The sequence below is a fragment of the Puma concolor genome, chromosome C1 (genome assembly GCF_028749965.1).
Source record: "Puma concolor isolate L17-30 chromosome C1, mPumCon1.1.hap2, whole genome shotgun sequence".
In the NCBI taxonomy this organism is placed as follows: domain Eukaryota; kingdom Metazoa; phylum Chordata; class Mammalia; order Carnivora; family Felidae; genus Puma; species Puma concolor.
This window is the reverse complement of record NC_141674.1, coordinates 158,223,918-158,242,916: the sequence shown is the minus strand read 5'-3', so window position 1 is coordinate 158,242,916 and position 18,999 is coordinate 158,223,918. Positions and strand designations below refer to the sequence as shown.

At 40.8% G+C, this 18,999-nt stretch overlaps 1 protein-coding gene across 2 annotated transcripts in view; it reads left to right on the top strand.

Annotated features, from left to right (window-relative positions):
• STK39 (serine/threonine kinase 39) overlaps nt 1-18,999 on the top strand; it is a 312,573-nt gene that overhangs the window by 107,382 nt on the left and 186,192 nt on the right. For both annotated transcript variants that reach the window (XM_086718821.1, XM_086718822.1), the window contains exons 8-10: nt 1,424-1,557; nt 11,437-11,485; nt 11,588-11,653. In XM_086718821.1, the coding sequence (XP_086574947.1) occupies nt 1,424-1,557; nt 11,437-11,485; nt 11,588-11,653 (249 nt within the window). The remainder of the gene's footprint in view (nt 1-1,423; nt 1,558-11,436; nt 11,486-11,587; nt 11,654-18,999) is intronic.

The following is an 18,999-nucleotide window of genomic DNA, read 5'->3' as shown; positions in this document are numbered from 1 at the left end:
TGTTTTTATTTATTTTTGAGAGGGAGAGAGAGAGAGAGAGACCAAGCATGAGCGGGGTAGGGGCAGAGAGAGAGGGGGACACAGAATTCGAAGCAGGCTCCAGGCTGAGCTGTCGGCACAGAGCCAGATGCGAGGCTGGAACTTGTGAACCATGAGATCCTGACCTGAGCCGAAGTTGGACGCTTAACCGACTGAGCCACCCAGGCGCCCCAGTCTATATACGTATTTTTAACATAGTTAAGATTAGGGTGTGTGTGTGCATACATACTTGCTTTTGTTAGCAGAAAATGTAAAGTTGAGACGGAAACAATTGAAATGAACTTTCAGAGAAAGAGTGCTAAAGCAGCTCTTCCATCTGGTTTTTCTGTATTATTTTTTCGTATTTCTTGTTTTCTTTCTTCCCCCACTCCTTCATGTTTCCCACCCAGCTCCAAAATCATATTGCTGATCCCAGCCTGCTATCCTGTCCTGCGGGACTCTGCTAGGACTTTGGAACTCTCCCACTTTCTTCTGTTTGCTGTTTTCCTCCACAAACAATAAACTGTCACTGTAATCCTTCATGTATTCACACATCTGAAAGTGTTTGAGAGGAGTCTTGGCATGTATAACATTTGCATAAATTAAGGCTAATTTATGCATTAATGAGGTTTATTCCTTTTATAGGTCAATAGTTTACTACAAATTGTATTCTTTTTTAAAGCAAGTAATTTTGATGTTAGTGTGAACGAATGGAATTTTTACCTTTTTTATTTGAAGCTGTATTTTGATTTGGTTTTGTCCCCCTCCAAAAGCAGCGTGGCCTTTTGCTCTCTGGTTATGGTTTTTAGTAACTCGTATTCTGGCTGTCTTTCAGTGTCTTACTGTCTCAATTTGGCCAAGCCTTTAAGCAATATTCTGTAGGTTTTCTCAGTAAGAAAAGAGAAAAGGAAATCATGTGTTACCTTCTGGGATGGTGTGGATTTATTTTTAGGGTTGGCAGTGTGTTAATAGAAGCCTTGAGTAGGGGCGGTTCCTTACTCATGAATGACCTGTGCACATGAACTGCTGCTCTGGCCCCCGCCCCCACGCACGTTCCCAGCCAGAGCCCCGGCCCTCGCTAACCCTGTGCTGGAGCTACGTGCTCCTCCAGGCTGTGTGAGAGCCAGTTCCCAGAAGTTCTGTCCTGGCCGCTTTGGGAGATCATTCTTAACACACAGAACAGATTTTGTAAGCTCTGTCAATGGAATAACAGAAAGGTGAAAGGGCACATTGAGCAGATTTGCAAAGGGAAATGAATACTTTTAGCACACACTTTCTGGAAGGTTAAAATCATGGGAAAAGCATGTTTGTACCTAAATCAAGGATGGTCTTTGTGAGAGATTAAAGACTCGACTGTAGCCATTGCTGTACTGAGATTCTGTCTTGGTGTTTGTTTCTGCTGCAGGTGTTAATGTTGACTTTGCAGAATGATCCACCCACTTTAGAAACAGGAGTAGAGGATAAGGAAATGATGAAAAAGTACGGCAAGTCCTTTAGGAAATTACTTTCCCTGTGTCTTCAGAAAGATCCTTCTAAAAGGTATGTCACACTTAGTGGATGAGTTAATAATGACCTGGTTTGAATCACCACAAAGCGTTGTTTGTGCATGGGAAAAGGCTGTGTGAGGACACCTGAAAGGTACTGCTAGTTCAAGGGAAATCCTGCTCTGGCCCCTGGTTTCCAACCTGTTAGTGGAAGACAGGGCAGGTCCAAGAGGGAGAGAAGTGAGTGAGGATGAAGGAGAGGCGGAGGAACATTTTTAGTGTTAATAAGATTCACTGTGTTTGTTAGGTGTGGGCTCCGTCATCAAAGGAAATGAAATAAAACAGAAATCAAAAGAAATTGGCAGTGGTGCACTCAGAAGCTGAGCTAATATTCTGCACTGTGTAGGTTGAGCTGACCTCTCAGGATTTGAATATCCTGCTAGCTCCAGTCTAAACCAGGCAGAGCTATTGAATTTTGCATGAGCTTCCTTTTAGTTGCAGAACAAGTTGTGCTGTTTAAAAGATTATCAGTAAAGAAGATTAAGATTTTTGCATTAGAAACATTAATCATATAAACAGAAGCAAAAGGTTTGAAATCAACGTTAGTGTTTCCTCTTTATTCTTCGGTTGTTGCCTTGCTCCGTAGCATGTCTGTTTTCTGAGTTTGTTTCTTCCTTCTTAATTTCTGTGACTTTGAAATATCCTGGCAAGTCATAATATAGTTCAGCATCTTTTATCTCTTAAAGAAGAAAGTGACGTGAGCCCCCCAGGCCTTGCCTGGGTAGAGTCCCTTTGTAGAGCTTGGTTGTGTGTGGTACCCTCCTGGCATACAGTCAGCCTGGATGACAGACCCGGAGAGGCCTCTGAGGATTTACTGGCCACCTTCTCCACCCAGGGGCTCAATTTGATACTTAGATTTGAAAACATAAATGCTGGCTTCTCTCCAGAAGCTTTCTGTTTCAGGGAAGGACCTTGCTTTTGGACGGAGGGATTCCTGTATTCCTAAATCCTTTATGAAACTTCAGTTGTGTGTTTTTGTTTTTTTTTTTTTATCTTTGCACAGTACTCTATTGTTTGAGTCAGAAACCCTTCTCTAGATTAAACGTAATTTCCATTATTTTACCCGTTCTTCATAGGTACTCTCTTCATTCCTTTACATTTTACTGAATTTGCCTTGAATCTTTTATCAGTCACCATTCATCCTCATGATGGGAGATCTGAAGACTGTTTGCTATTAAGCATCTTTAAATTATTTATTGTAAAAGGGATAGTTGTTTTGTCACACCAATAGGCCAATAGGCTATTTTTGCTTCAACATCTTAGTTGCCCTTTGTATTTGATCTGTAGGGCTTGTTTTTCCTCCCTAGTTATACTATTCTTTCATTGAGCTTACTTCTTCACTCTCCTATTGGGTGAGAATGCTCTTAGATTCTAATTTTGTTCTGCAACACTTGTTTGTCTTCCCTTTCTTTTTGGTGTCCTCTCCAAACATAAATTTTTGGCATCACCAGGGAAACAATTTGATCCTCCAAAGCCCAGTGAGAGAAGTATTTGTCTTCCCAGTTAGCACTGCATTACTGTGGTTGGTCTTTGTGATTCTCACACTAGTTGAGATCCCACCTAGTGGTGATGATGTGTAATGTCACCCAACTTCAGCCCTTTTGGAAAAAATACTGTAGGGTAGAATCACGGGTATACTTAATGATACAATAGATTTCTTTAGGAGGTTTGTAACTTAGGATAAATTAGATTATTATACACTATATTTAATTAACTGTCCTTATTTCTTAATTATCTTGAAAGTCTTCCCAGGTGTTAACTATATGAACTCAAATAATAGGTTCCCACCACCCCACTAAAAAAAAAAAAAAAAAAAAAAAAAAAAATCTCAATTAGAGCCTTGCATCATATATTTGAATTCTTAGAAAGTCTTTCCCTCAGAGTGCTCTGTTAGGAACTTACTGATTTACAAAGTATTAATAGTTTAAGGATTTCTTTTAGATGTTTACATTATAACAATCTAATCTCACTATTGTGCAGTTGTCCTCCGTAACAGAGTGTCAGTGGTGCACCAAGTTTTTAGGGGACTCTTTTTTTTTTGTTGTTGTTAATTGAAGCATAATTAACATACATAACAAACATTATATTAATTTCCGGTGTACCATACAGTGATTCAACAACTCTGTACATTACTCGGTGTTCATCACGATAAATATACTTAGACCCCTTCACCTATTTCACCCATCCCTACACCCACCTCCCCTATGACAACCAGCAGTTTGTTCTCTGTATTTAAGAGTCTGTTTTATTTGGTTTTCTTGTTTTGTTTCTTAAATTCCACATACGAGTGAAATCATATGGTTACATGTCATTCTTTGACTGACTTATTTCACTCAGCATTATACCTTCTACGTCCATCCATATTGTTGCAAATGGCAAAATCTCATTCTTTTTTATGGTCGAGTAACATTCTATTGTATTCATATACCACATCATCTTTATCCATTTACCTATCAGTGGACACGTGGGTTGCTTCCGTATCTTGGCTATTGTAAATAATGCTGCAATAAACATAGGGGTACGTATATCTTTTTGAATTAGTGTTTTCTTTGGGTAAGTACCCAGCAGTGGAGTTACTTGACCATATGGTAGTTCTATTTTTAAGTTTTTCAGGAACCTCCATTCTGTTTTCCACTGTGGCCACACTAATAGTGTTCTCACTAATAGTGTGTGAGGGTTCCTTTTTCCCCACATCCTCGCCAACACTCTTTTTTTTTTTTTTTTTTTTTACCTTTTGACTAGTCATTCGGACTGGTGTAAGGTGATATTTCACTGTGGCTTTTTAAAAATTTAATTAAATTAATTAAAAAAAATTTTTTTAATGTTTATTTATTTTTGAGAGAGACAGAGACAGAGCACGAGCACGGGAGGAGCAGAGAGGAGGGAGACACAGAATCTGAAACAGGCTTCAGGCTCTGAGCAGTCAGCACAGAGCCCGACACGGGGCTCAAACTCACAAACTGTGAGATCATGACCTGAGCCGAAGCCAGATGCTCAACCGACTGAGCCACCCAGGCACCCCATAATTTAATTAATTTTTTTAAGTAGACTCTCCTCCAACATGGGACTCAAACTCGCAACCCCGGGATCAAGAGTCGCATGCTCTACTGACTGAACCTTCCAGGCTCTTCTTTCATTGTGGTTTTGATTTGTGCTTCCCTAGTGATGGGTGATGTTGAACATCTTTTCATATGTCTGTTGGCCATCTGTATGTCTTAGTTGGAAAAATGTCTGTTCAGGCCCTCTGCCCATTTCTTAATAGCAGCTTCTCAGGTGACTCTCTTGCTCGCTCTCTCTCTCTCTCTCTTTTTTAAATGAAATGACATGGATGTGGGAAGTTTTGAGGAAAAAAAAGATTGATGAAATATGAGAATGGGAATAAACAATATTGTTGAATTACTTATTATATAGGGTGCAGCTTTAAAATATGTATTCATTACTAAATAAGTAAACATTTTAATTGCTACACAAACCTGAAAGAAACCATGACTATTTCCTGTCTTCTCTGCCTTTGCTTATGTTATCCAAAGGCTCTTCCTCTTCCTCTATATTCCTTGAACCTCTTTTAACACTTACTTGAAAGTCCTCATCTTCTTAGAGTTAGGTAAATCTGGGTGAGATTCCTAGCTCTACTTTATCGTCATCTACATGACTCAATTCCCTTTTCTGTAAAATGAGCCTAATAACATCTACTTCATAAGATTGTCATGGGCATGGAATATGATAATTCACTTAAAGAGGATAACACAGTACCTAGGGGTTCCTAAGTATTCAGGAAATTGGGATTGCTGTTCACCATTTGCTGTTTTCTTCCAAACTGAGTGGAATTATTACAACTCTTAGTTTTCCTGCAGTATGTTAGAGATATGTCTCTTGTATACTTACCACATTATGTAAATTTATTGACTTACACATCCAATTTCCTCATAGGTTTGTAAGTTTTTTAGAAGTGTCATTCATCTTTATGTCTTTGTGTCCACCGTGTTGGGTCTGTATTACATATTTGATATTTCTTGAGCAACTGGAGACAACTGGGAGGTTGCAATTTGGGAATGATTTGGACTCACTGACGAGTGTTTTAGAAACAAACCAGATTCAAGTGGGTTGAGGAGTAAATGCAAGATTTTTGATAATTTTTATTGATTCTGCATATAGTCATCTACTTATAATTTAAAAGCAGTTGATAGGTACCAAAACCCTGGTCTTGTTGAGTTCCTTTTTTTTTTTTTAAAGTTTTTATTTATTTTGAGAGGGAGAATGGGAGTGGGGGGAGAGAGAGAGAACGCACATGCACACGTGCATGGGTGGGGTAGGGGCAGAGAGTGAGAGAGGAAGACAGGGAATCCTAAGCAGGTTCCTCACTGTCAGCTCAGACCTTGATGTGGGGCTCAAAACTCATGAACCGTGAGATCATGACCAGGGCTGAAACCTAGAGTCGTATACTTACCCTACTGAACCACCCAGGCGCCCCATGCTGAGTACCTTTTTGGCAACAGACAGAAACTTATCACAGGGGAACAGTGACCAGGACAGATTCAGTCCCATGTAGGAGCCCTCAGGCTAGCTGAGAATAAGTTGCATTTTCAGCCAACCTTGAGAGCTCATGGAACTTTCCTAATAAAAGAGAGCTGGGGTGTTGGAGCTATTTGCCTCATCCAAGTCCATGCTCTGCATTGGCATAGACTAAGAGGTGCTTATATTTGCAATGCACAACATTTTGCTATTTCTTAAAAAATGAGCCTTAATCTTTTAGATTACATACTTCATATGGATGGCAACTATAAAAAGAACCAGTATTTTCTTTGAGCAACAAGAGGGTGGATGTCACATAGATAATTTCATTAGAAGTGAATAAAACTTGAATATTTCTTTTGTGGGGGAGGGGAGACTGAGAGATACAGCTCTGCCTGAGGTCAATGAGATGTTAGCAATTATAATGCACATTGTTAGAACTACTTAAACTATATCATGTTCATCCTGAATCCTTTGAAAATTATTTTAAGTCTCAGTGGACTTTGGTTCATCCATATGTATTAACTGAATCCTTTAAGATATTTTCTCCTGAGAATGTTGGTACTTGCAGACTACTGCATTGTTTTTAAGGATTTAAAATTAAATCATCATTCACAGCCTGTACCATTATTTGGGTTGCTGGTATAACATTTTAGCTTTCCTCATAAAACAGTATCTGTATTTATATTATGTTGTATTATTTGAAAATTGTTAGCAGCCATGTCAGATATAACATGCTTGCAGAATTCTTTTTCTTATGTGGTACTCAGCTAAGAGGCAGGCAGCACTGATGGTTCCATATCAATCCTGTACTGGTGGTTGCTATAGCATAAAACTAAAACAAACACAAAAGCAAACAAAACACAGAAAACCTAAAGTCAGATGGGCAGCATGCACCTTACTTTCTCTTGTACCTTCTATCACTTTCTTCCTCCCTCATTTTCCCGTTCTTTCCAGTTCTGTTTTCCCATACTTTCTTATGGAGATAGCTTGGCACTTGTATGATTCTAACCCCCAAGCTATAGGCACTTGAGTTATTTTGAGCACATAAAGAACCTGCAATTTAGTTATTCTCTGTGTGGAGTAGACCTATTATTTTGTATGACCCATATGAGCTATTAACATAAATCCTAAGCCTGTACAAAGAAGAATGTGGCTCCTTTAAACCATTTCTCATTTCTTATGTGATTGAGTGTATTTATTGATGAAGGCTAAGAATGGAGAGTGCAGAGAAAGAAGTTTTCTTTGTGGCACGCTTTTCCCCTTTACAGTTTTGGTCACCATAGAAATGACCTTGCTGGGGAAGGGAAGGTATTTTCCCAGGCGTGTATCTCCAGGCATGTCTGGCATTCCCTAGCCTTCTCTCTACATTGGTCCTACACCTCACCCTTAGTTTGTGGAAGGAGGAGGCAAGGTGCAGAGGAGCAAGGGGGGGCATGTGGCTCTCCACTTTTGGACCTCCGCTGTGCATGGACTTACCCCTTTCTGTTTTTGTTTGTTTCGTTGTTTGTTAGTATGAGTCTTGTTTTCATTACATCATTCTCCTGTTCCCCACTCTATTGAACAGATGCTTAGAATTCAGTGTTGACTAAATTTGGCTTTAGAAGTTGTAGTTTCTCTGTCTGACTGTCTAGTAGCATCACTTCTACCTTGTATTTGATTATGTTATAGAATTGAGCTATGGCAGTTTTCTGGTCTGTGCTGGGCATTGGGGATATAAAAAATGAATACCATGTGGTCCTTTGTCTGAAAGGGCTTATAACCTAGTGGGGTGGAGGTGGGAAGACCTAGGAACAGGTAATTACAGAATAGGAGTGTGTGAGCACTGAGTAGGGAGCAATGGATATGTACTTGTAGGAGCTGATAAAAGTATCTCTGAAGATGGTGACATTTAAACTGGTTCTTGACTAATGAGCAAGGCTGTGCCAGTTGGTTACAAAAAATTTTGGAGCAAGAAAAGCAGCGTGTACTTTGTCATGAAAGAGCAGAGTGGGAGCAGGGTGGGAACATCCGTGTAGCCGGAGGACAGAGTTCATGTGGGGTGCGGTGGGAAATGAAGATGGAGGGAGCCAGCACCTCTCAGCCCACTGAAGTCCGTGAGGATGGATAAGAATTGGGTTTTTACAGAAGCCACCTCTGGAGCAGGGTGGGTGCTGGGCCAGAACGAAGAAGAGAGAAGTAGCGGAGAGACTGGCTGGGGGGCTGTTGTAACTGAATTGACCAAAGGCGATGAGAGTTTTCGACCAAATCGGTGACCTGGACTCTCTTGATCATCTTGCTTTTCTTGGGTTTCTTAAAAAAGTTCAGTCTAACTTATTTTGTACGCCCCTTGGTTTTTAAGATTTTATTTCATATTACGAGGTGCCAAACACAACACCAAGTCTCCGCGCGGTGTGTAACGGTCGTCCTTAGGTTTTCTGTGCAGCCCTCTCCTCCCGCCACAGCTCCGCTGTAGCGCTTCCACGCTCTGACGTCCCTCTTACAGCCTCACCGCACTCGCTAATTCTTATCTGCTAGATTATTAAGTTGCTGAAGGTAGTATTTGCGTCTGTCGTATTCACTGCGGCATGCCTAGCACCTAGCGCGACGCCTGACAAGTAGTAGGTGCTTAATAAATATTTACAGGGAGGTTGAAAGATGAATTGGAGTAGCTGGAGGCCAGACACCTTGCCGATGATCAGTAAGAGTGCACGTTAAAATAACAGCCACGGTTAAATCACGTAAAATAGCAGTATCATTTTTAGTTCTGCTGCCTGTTTAACAAGGTATGGACTCATGAATCTGGATAAGCTCGCTGAGGGGATGTGGCACACAGACCGTCAATCATGGCCCACCTGTTGTTTAGACCTTTATTTACTCAAAGCAATTACCAATTAACAGCTGTGTATTGCAGTGGATGTGGTGATTCGGAATTCTTTGTCAGGCACTTCTAACCAGTGTTCCACTTAAGGCTGAGGGAAAGAGCAATAACAATTTGAATAGAAAATTGCTCTGCAAAGAAATGTAGTTTATGGCCCCTGTAGACTTATGTAGTTTCTAGAGCGACGCACTTAAAAACGTTGCCTAAGTCTTACGTATCCTTTGGTTCAGTCCCTGGAAACGTTTTAATGGAGCTTCCTGGTTCCCAAGCAGTGGTTTCCGATCTTTTCAAGTATGAGGACTCCTTAAAAAAATTTTTTTTAATGTTGATTTATTTTTGAGAGACAGAACGTGAGCAAGGGAGGGGCAGAGAGAGAGGGAGACGCAGAATCTGAAGCAGGTTCCAGGCTCTGAGCTGTCAGCACAGAGCCCGATGTGGGGCTCAAACTCACAGCTGTGAGATCAATGACCTGAGCAGAAGTCAGATGCTTAACTGACTGAGCCACCCAGGCGCCCCATGAGGACTCCTTTTATTTTATTTTATTTTATTTTATTTTATTTTATTTTATTTTATTTTATTTTATTTTATTTTATTTTATTTTATTTTTATTTTATTTATTTATTTAGAACGTTTATTTATTTTTGAGACAGAGAGAGACAGAGCATCAACGGGGGAGGGTCAGAGAGAGGGAGACACAGAATCTGAAACAGCCTCCAGGCTCTGAGCTGTCAGCACAGAGCCCGATGCGGGGCTTGAACTCACAGACCGCGAGATCGTGACCTGAGCCGAAGTCGGACGCTTAACCGACCAAGCCACCCAGGCGCCCCAAGAGGACTCCTTTTAAACTTGCACCCTTCTCAACACAGTACTATTTGTACCTTCGGTAATCACGGCCTGAATGAATACCTCATAATATTCAGTAACGCTTCCCTCTCACCTCCCCAGTTGTTTTTTTTTTTTTATGAAAAATTTTAAATACACAAAGGTGAAAAAAAATAGTACAGTGTTTGCTTCTATAACACCACCTGGAAGCAGTAGTCACGAATATTTTCTGTATCTGATGTGTGTATTTATGTACATTTTATTTGCTGAACAGTTTGAAAGTGAGTAACAGACTTTAATAGTTCAGCTTGCATTCCCTGCAAATAAAAATGTGTTCCTTCATAGCCACAATACTTTTCCACACCCAAGAAAATGACCAATAATTCCCTAAAATCATCTTAATGATCTAGCCTATTCACATAGTCTCTAATTATTTCCAAATGTCTTTTGTTGTTTCTCTCCCTTCCCCTTCAAACACAGGATTTAGGCAAGGGTCTCCTGTGGCATTTGGTTTTGTTTCTTTAAGTCCCTTTTAATGTGGAACAGTCCCCTCCCTTCTCTCCTTTTCCACTTATGACACTGACTTTTTGAAGAGATCAGGCTAGTTGGCTGATTGTCTCATACTCTGGATTTATCTGATTCTGTCTGCTTGGCTGCGTGTTTTAGAAGGAACTATTTTGGAAGAAAGCTATTCTTTATGGAAGAATGCCATTTAATAAAGGTAGAAGGAATGATAGAAGTAGGAAATCAGCATTCTGCCACCTGTTAGGAAATAATCATTTAAGACAAAGATGCTGAAATTGTTAGGGGAACAGAAAATTCCTACAATGCCGAACGAAGTATTACCCAACAGAATGCTTGCCAATTGCCCTGGTGAAAACATACCTTGACAGTGGAGAGGTCTCAGGCCCGGGGGTCGTTGGTTAAACTTAGCATCACTCCCAGTGAGTTAACCTAACATCAGGTACCTCTGATGTGCCGTGGGGAGAAGTGCATGGTGTCATCTGTGAAGGATTCTTCCCCTAAATGCTTGATGCAATATAGTCAAGTTTTTAGATTTAACTTTTAGTTTATAGGAAGTACAGGATAGAGAAGCAAGTTAAATGACACCATGAGGAGCCAGACCAATCCAGTATTGCTTTTAAATGAATTTGCATTTTATGAATCACCCTCACATTTACCTTACCCCCCAGAGCCACTAGGGCATGTGCACTGCACTTGGTGGGCAGAGAGAGCTTGTCCACATGTTGCGGGCCCCTTGTGGTAACTGCTGCTCTTGGGAAATCCTAGGACACTGTAGACTATAGTTTCTTTGACAGGATCATATTGCAGCTTGCACGGCTTCTTAATAAATATAGGAATTTAGCTCACAGATGTGTCAGTCTGCCACCTTTAAGAAACACTGAATTCACTTAGTTGAAGTGTAAGGATGAAGGATGGAAAATTGATCGTGTCCTAAATATTTAACTTACAGCAATTTATGTGTTTTGCAGTAGAGTGGAAAGAACTGGAAAATCGGCACTGTTTGATTTGGTGCCAGCTTATGATTAATTTGTTTTCTGGTTTTGCTATTCCTGAAACTGGTTTTCCAGAAACATTCTGGGATTCAGTTGTTTCATCACGGCAGTGTATTTATTGAGTGGTCATTGTTTCAACTTTAATTTATTATTGATCTTTCAGGCCCACAGCAGCAGAACTTTTAAAATGCAAATTCTTCCAGAAAGCCAAGGTAACATGCTTAAAACCCCACGTAAATCTGCTATTTTGAAATCACTATGAATTTCTATGTGTGATATTTGGTGTTAAACTGTTGGGAATATTTATTTTGCAGAACAGAGAGTACCTGATTGAAAAGCTGCTTACAAGAACACCAGACATAGCCCAAAGAGCCAAAAAGGTAAGCATCAATAGTCTTTGTGACCCAGCATGGGCTCCTCCCCACCCGGGGATATGAAGCCCACAGACAAATAAGAAAAACATTGCCACATACTCAGGATGTGTTATTTAGAGGCTATCTGATTAGCAATTCCTCATATAGCTGCATTTTGCCTTTTGGCTATCTCTGGCTTGTTGTGAATGCATTTGTGGAAACAGTGTGAAACTTGAATGATTTCGTACTTTCCATTTTTCAGCTTTGCTTAAAGAAGGTCGGAGGGGAGGGGATTGTGATGAGGTATGAACATTGGAGAGGTGAAAGATCCTTGAATATCTTTCTTTTGAATTTTATAGAAGAGGGGGCAGTCATTTTGAAGCAGCTTGAAATGATGAAAACGAAAATCAAAATCTGTTTTCAATGGCTATCTTATTTTTAATCCGATTTTATTTACAAATTTAATGGTTATCTTGAATATCTGGAATATTGGTTCTTTCCTCATCAAAGACCCTGGCCCCTCTTGTAGTTTACCTGATGTTAACTGAATTATGTTAATGATTACCTGCAAAAGTTTCCATTCTTGGTTTTAGATTTTTAAAATGGTGTGTATGTGTGAGTGTATTTATTTACGTATTTATCCAGAGTTTTATTTTTTTTGTAATTACTGATTTCATTATGGTATGAAACCTAACAAAATTTAACCTCTGGTTTGGTTTAATTTGGTTTTAAAATTATGTTAGATATTTATAATTTAAAGTATTTATGTAATCACAGATTTAGAAAGGAAGGTTCCTCCCCCTCCTTTTATGGTTAATAGTTATAGGGAAAGCCGATATGAATCTGAGGTATATGCTCTGAAATAAAACTGGCAGAGGAATATGCGTTCGAGATTGCATCTCATCATGCCTCGGTGAAGTAACTCTGAATGTTGCATTCCAGACGTTGCCTTTCCTAAAGGCTCAGTAAGAAGTACATTTAGCGGATGCCTTAAAATTATTTGAAACAGATTTAAAAATAGATTTTAAGAAATGACCCACTGTGGGAAAGAAAAAAAAAAAGCGGGGGTGCCTGGGTAGCTCAATCGGTTGAGCTACTGTCTCTTGATTTTGGCTCAGGTCATGATCCCAGGGTCGTGGACTCGAGCCCCCATCAGGCTCCATGCCAAGCATGGAGTCTGCTTGGGATTCTCTCTCTCTCTCTCTCTCTCTCTCTCTCTCTCTCTGTCCCTCCCCCGCCACCCCCCTCCTCTGCTCACATGCTCTCTCTCTCTCTCTCTAAAATAAATTAAAAAAAATAAAAAAGAAACGACCCACTCTGTGTAGGTGTGCGACTACCTCCCTGGGGCCAGCAGGATTCTCTCTGGGGTGTGGGATCTTAGCATGGGGCTTTAAAAAAAATTTTTTTTAAGTTTATTTATTCGTTTTGAGAGAGAGAGAGAGGCCATGCACACGTGCACACACATGAGCATGGGAGGGGCAGAGTAACCACCTAGGTGGTCCCAGCATGAGGCTTTTGATCAGGCATCTAAAGTGTTGAGTTGAAAAACACTGTTAGGGAGCCATTGGCTTGTTCCATTTGTGAGGTCCTCAGAGAACATTTTGTTGGTCTCTGCTTGTTTCACTGTTTTTTTCTGGTCTCATCCTGTAGCTGTTCCCTCAAGAGGGAGTTTGCCAGGTGTATTTTGTCTCCAGAGCTTTATTTAGCTTCACACCCCCCAGTCCCTCCCTGTCAGGTGGCCTGCTGGCCTCTCAGGTACAGTGGTTTTCCTCCCCTCCCAAACCTAATCTTCTTGTGTTCTGTGTTTCTGCCTGAGTTACCCAACCTCAGGACACTGGGATTATTTTTGTGTTTGAGACCTCCCTTTTCCCTGTCCTCCCTGTCTTCCTCCTTTCTATTCCTTCTTAGATGTTACCACAGGATTAACTTTCTGATCGTGTCACCTAATTGCTTAAAAGTGGTTCCCAAAATTAAAGATAACTCCAAGAGCAAATAAGTGAAAAATAAAGTTCCTATCAAATAGAGGCCAACCTCCTTAGCCTCGAATTCATGGCACCCTTTCAACATCCAGCCTCACATTCTAAACTCCAGCTCAAGTCAACCACCTATAGTTCTCACTCTGTCTACTTTCCTCACTAACATATGCTTTCCTTTGAGAGTCTGTCATTTGGGAAAAGTGAAGAAACTCTCCAGGCTCTGGCTTTATTTTCTTTTTTTTTTTTTTTCTTTTATTTATTTATTTTTTTTTATTTTTGGGACAGAGAGAGACAGAGCATGAACGGGCGAGGGGCAGAGAGAGAGGGAGACACAGAATCGGAAACAGGCTCCAGGCTCTGAGCCATCAGCCCAGAGCCTGACGCGGGGCTCGAACTCACGGACCACGAGATCGTGACCTGGCTGAAGTCGGATGCTTAACCGACTGCGCCACCCAGGCGCCCCTATTTTCTTTCTTTTAAAAAAATATTTAAGTTATCTATTACATGTTAGTGTTCTTTGCATTCCACATCCCATTTTGCATGTATCGTAAACAGTAAGCAGCTAGAGTTTGGGGACCTGTGATATTTCAAGCATGTCTTCTGCCATTTACTTATTTCTGGGTTTTAGACTTAACTCTCAGGCTTGTTTTGTCATCCATCCCTTCAGGTGGAAAGTGGCTGCCCATCTTGGAGTCAGAGAAGTGTAAAGGGAGAATATGTTAGTTTTTTAAACATCGTATAGAAAAGAGAGTGTGGGGCGCCTGGGTGGCTCAGTCGTTTGGTGTCCGACTTGGGCTTGTGTCATGATCTCACGGCTTGTGAGTCCGGGCCCCACGTCAGGCTCTGTGCTGACAGCCCAAAGCCTGGAGCCTACTCCGGATTCTGTATCTCCCCCTCTCTGCCCCTTCCCCAGCTCACACTCTGTCTGTGTCTGTCTGTCTGTCTGTCTCTCTCAAAAATAAATAAACATTAAAAAAATTAAAAAAAAAAAAAGAGTGGCCCATAGTAATGTTATTCTTGCTCTCTAGCTTCATCAAGTCTGCTGTTTTCATGTTACAATTCTCATTTTAAAGTTTATCCATTTTGAGAGAGAGGGAGAGAGAAAGAGAGAGTGCGCATGCAGGCAGAGAGAGAGGGAGAGAGAGAATACTAAGCAGACTCCAAGCTGTCAGCACAGTCCTGATGTGGGGCTTGATCTCATGAAGTGTGAGATCATGACCTGAACTGAAATCAAGAGTTGGTTGTTTAACCGACTAAGCCACCCAGCCACCCCTATTAATTCTCATTTTAAATTGCACCTTGGTTATTAGCTACACTCCTCTCCTTGCCCATAGGCTCCATGGCAGGTATGCTGACCAGAACATCAATCACAATGCGTGTCTTGCTCATATCAAGTGCCCACAAATGTTTGCTAACTCAGTGAACACATATGCTTGAGTGTACCAAGGAAAGGCCATTTTTTTTTTTTATTCACCTAAAATGCTTGACATACATTTGTTCCTAGGATTCCCGTTAATAGCAGACAAACCTCCCTCTCTCCTTAGTGTGCATGATGTTGGTAAGCGACTATGCTGTTCCTTATTTGAAACTTATCCTGCAGCCTTGGCCGCTTGGAAGTAAATATTATTTTAATCACCATGAGCATTGAAAACCTTTGTTGTAGGATGTCTTTGCTTGTCTTAGGTTCTTATAGTGTTTATGTATATCCAGTGTAAAAGTTGGTATGGGAGAGTTTTTCGTGTTGTGTCATCCATTTTTGGACTTCTCTTTATTGACATTCACTCAGCTGCTTATTTTCCTGGTTGATCATGTTCTAGTTTCCTGGTGTAGATTTATTCCTCAAAGGCTACTTGTTGCTGTTGGTCCTTTGATTTTTGTCTCCTCAATTTGTTGTTTAAAAAATAGAAAAAACATGGGGAGCCTGGGTGGCTCAGTCGGTTGAGCATCTGCCTTTGGCTCAGGTCATGATCTCACAGTTTGTGAGTTCGAGCCCCATGTCAGGCTCTGTGCTGACAGCTCGGAGCCTGGAGCCTGCTTCGGATTCTGTATCTCCCTCTGTCTCTGCCCCTCCCCCACTCGTGCTCTGTCTCTCTGTCTCTCTCTCAAAAATAAATAAACGTTTTTTTTTTTTTTTTAAATAGAAACAGAGAATCCATTGTTATTACCAGTGTTTACATGGAAACTGGGCCTGTTGACCAAGTTCTGGACATTGAGGCAACCTGTGTTGATTTGAAATTTGTTATCATAAACAACAGTTTTGGCTTCTCCTCCCTAATAGTAACAAAAATTAAGAGATATTTTTAAATATGTGGTTTTTTTTAAACATGAATAATTCTCATATTTAAAAGAGAAAGGGGCCAGTTGTAGCTGTCCTCACAGAGCCCACCAGCGCTGTCCTTTGGCACTAGAGAGGTAGAGGCCTGTCACATTCACGTTTGGCCAGAATGTGAAGCATTAGTCGGGGGCCATGGGTAGGTGATCTTGTCTTCATCCTGAGTGATTCCTCTAAATCAGAAAGAAAAAAAAAAATCAGTGTGGCTTTCCTGGTAATTTAGTGACATAAAATGATTATGTGTGTGTGTGGTCATTGCTGAAATTAGGGATATTTGTTTTTATCCTGGAGGCATAGTATTTGGTCCATTTGGGGCTCTTTTTTGCTGACAGACAGTGTTGCTTAGGGATCATCTTGATTTTTGTTTACCCTAATTTTTCTCTGAAATGGAAATTCTGTCTGACTTCAGGCATGTGGTGAAGGGTAATGAGAGATTTGGGGTTCCTGGACCACAAGATAGTCTGTGAATTCTAAATGAGAATGTGCTAATAATGACCCATGAGAACAAGGTTAAGTACACCTATAATTTCTTTTCAACTCTTCACCTATCCTTGTGCATGAGAAGAAAAGGCCTCATAGCTGTTAACTCCTTCTCATGTGACTTTTTAGGGGCTTGTCTCCAGCCGTCTTTAGGGGTTTGAATGCTTGAACGTGAGGTGTTCCACTGTGTGGGGAAGAGTGTACATCCTTCTGCCAGAAATGAATCTGATGCTTAGGGCTGTGTGCATTTTCTGTAGGACCATTTAAGTGTCAGAGTTGGTTTGTGTCTCTGCTTTATGTTAGTGATGCGAACATTGACTCCCACCTTCTGTAGCTAAAACCCACTGATGGCAGGAGAAGGGCAAAGAGTTAGTAGCTCTACAGATAACTAGATGCCAACTGCTTAACCAGAAAGCATATTGGCCAGAGAAGGGATGAAGTCGGGGAAGCGCCACACACTGTTGTTTCTGTGGCAGTTGCCGTGTTTTCATGGGAAGAGGAATCACTGGAGGGTTTTTATTGGAATTTTCTCAATTTTGAAATTGAGAAGTTACAAATGATTAGTCACTGTCAGAAGGAAAGACATGTATCACTGCTGCATTTGGATGGAACAATTATGGATTGAAAAAAGTAGTGTGGTATTTGTGGGTCCCAGAATTTCTTGTATCAGGCTGTAAGTTTGGCTTCGTATTAAGGACCCGGGGAGTTGACTTCATCTGATCCTCCCATGTGCTTAGAAATAAATGGGTAGGAATTGTTACAGTTCATACTTATGTAATACTTAATGTGTGTTCATGATTTGTCCTTTCTGGTTTTACTTGTCATTTTGAAATAACTTTGGGCTTAGAAAAATTTACAAAAATAGCACAAAACATTTCTGTATTTTCTCTCTCTCTTTTGAAACATTTCAGAGTTATAGACATCATGCCCTTTATCTTTAAATATTACTTCAGTGAACATTCCCTCAAAACAAGGGCATTCTCTTACAGAACGGTGTAATTATCAAAATCAGGAAGCTAACATTGACACAGTGCTATTACTTAATGTTCAGATCTTATACAGATTTTGCCAGTTTTGCCACTGGTCATGTATCTGGCCCAGGGTCCAGTCCAGAATCGTATAGTTGTTGTCTACCTTTGTCTCCTTTCTTCTGGAATACACTTTACTTTTCTCTTACTGACAGTCACACTTTTGAAGAATACAGACCATTTATTGGGTAGAATGGCACTCAGTTGGGTTTTTTTCTGCTGTTTCTTTGTGATTACCTTCAGTTTATGCATTTTTTTCCAGAAATACCTTGGAATGATGCTGTGTTCTTCTCAGCATAGCACGTTGAGAGCCACATGATGCCGGTTTATTCCTTTACTGGTGATGTTAACTTTGGTCACACGTTTAAGGTGGCGCCTGCCAGCTTCTTCACTGTAATAAACACAATCACTTCTTAATAGGAGAAATAACATTTTTTTCATTATATTAAACATTAAAAGGTAAAGTGAACATACTTACTGTACAGGGTCCTTAGCCTTTTTTCAAGGAAAAAGGCTTTATGCCACTGTGGTTGCTTTATGCTTTATGCCACTGTGGTTGTACATTCATAGGATATTAATGGTAAGAATTCCCTGTGATTTCTAACCAATGTTTTGCATAAGGAACACTTGACTAGAGTGTGATGTTTAGATTTAGCTAGGGAGTAGGAATGGTGTCTGGTCTGGAAGCAGCAGTAGCTGGATCTTTGTCCTTCACTGGGTGAGCTGGCTCATCTCTCTGAGCCCAGTGTGTCAAATGGAGCCAAGGACACTTACTGTGTGTTGCCGTGACGATGAGAGACGATCTGTGCAGGATGTCTAGCACTGTGTTTGACACGTCGTGAGTGCTCAGTCCAACACAGGCTGCCGTGACTATCTTGTAAATAAGGAATGATTATTGTGGCTACATAGGTGGAAAATTTAGAAGTAGGCAGTGAAATAGGGAGCAAGAGGGGTCCTGGGAGTTGGGCAGGTGAAGTGGGTGATGAAGGTTGTTTCTTTTGCTGTTGGTCTGGATGGGATGGAGAAGAAGCCCATGGAAAAGTAAAGAAAGAAGGAGAAGGACAACAACCATTATTTCATTGCTGTTGCCTATTCACATCTTCATGTTTTCTTTTCTGCCCCAGCGAGGTGCTGGCAGTGGGCAAAAGCCAGCAAATTTACTGCAGCCAATCCTCTCTACCATGAGAAAGAAGCACTGTGTGCATTTGTGCGTGTGTGTGTGTGTGTGTGTATGTGTGAGAAGACCAAAGAATATTGAGAATCAAATACACACAGCTGATACTCATTTACAGCTTTTAGATCACTTCTGCGTATGCTTCCTTATGTATTCTAAACAACCATGCCTGAAAACAGGTTGGGCAGCTATTATCGTTACACTTTGCAGTTGAAAGTGTGAGAGGTGAACTGACTTGTCCGAAGTCACACGGCTAATTAGAGGCAGTTCTTATTTCTGGTTCTGTGCTCTTTGCACCAAATCATACCTCAGAAGGAAGAAGAGCAGCGAGAGGGTAGAAAGGAAACATAGATGGAGAAGGTGGGCAGTGTGAGAGGGTCTAA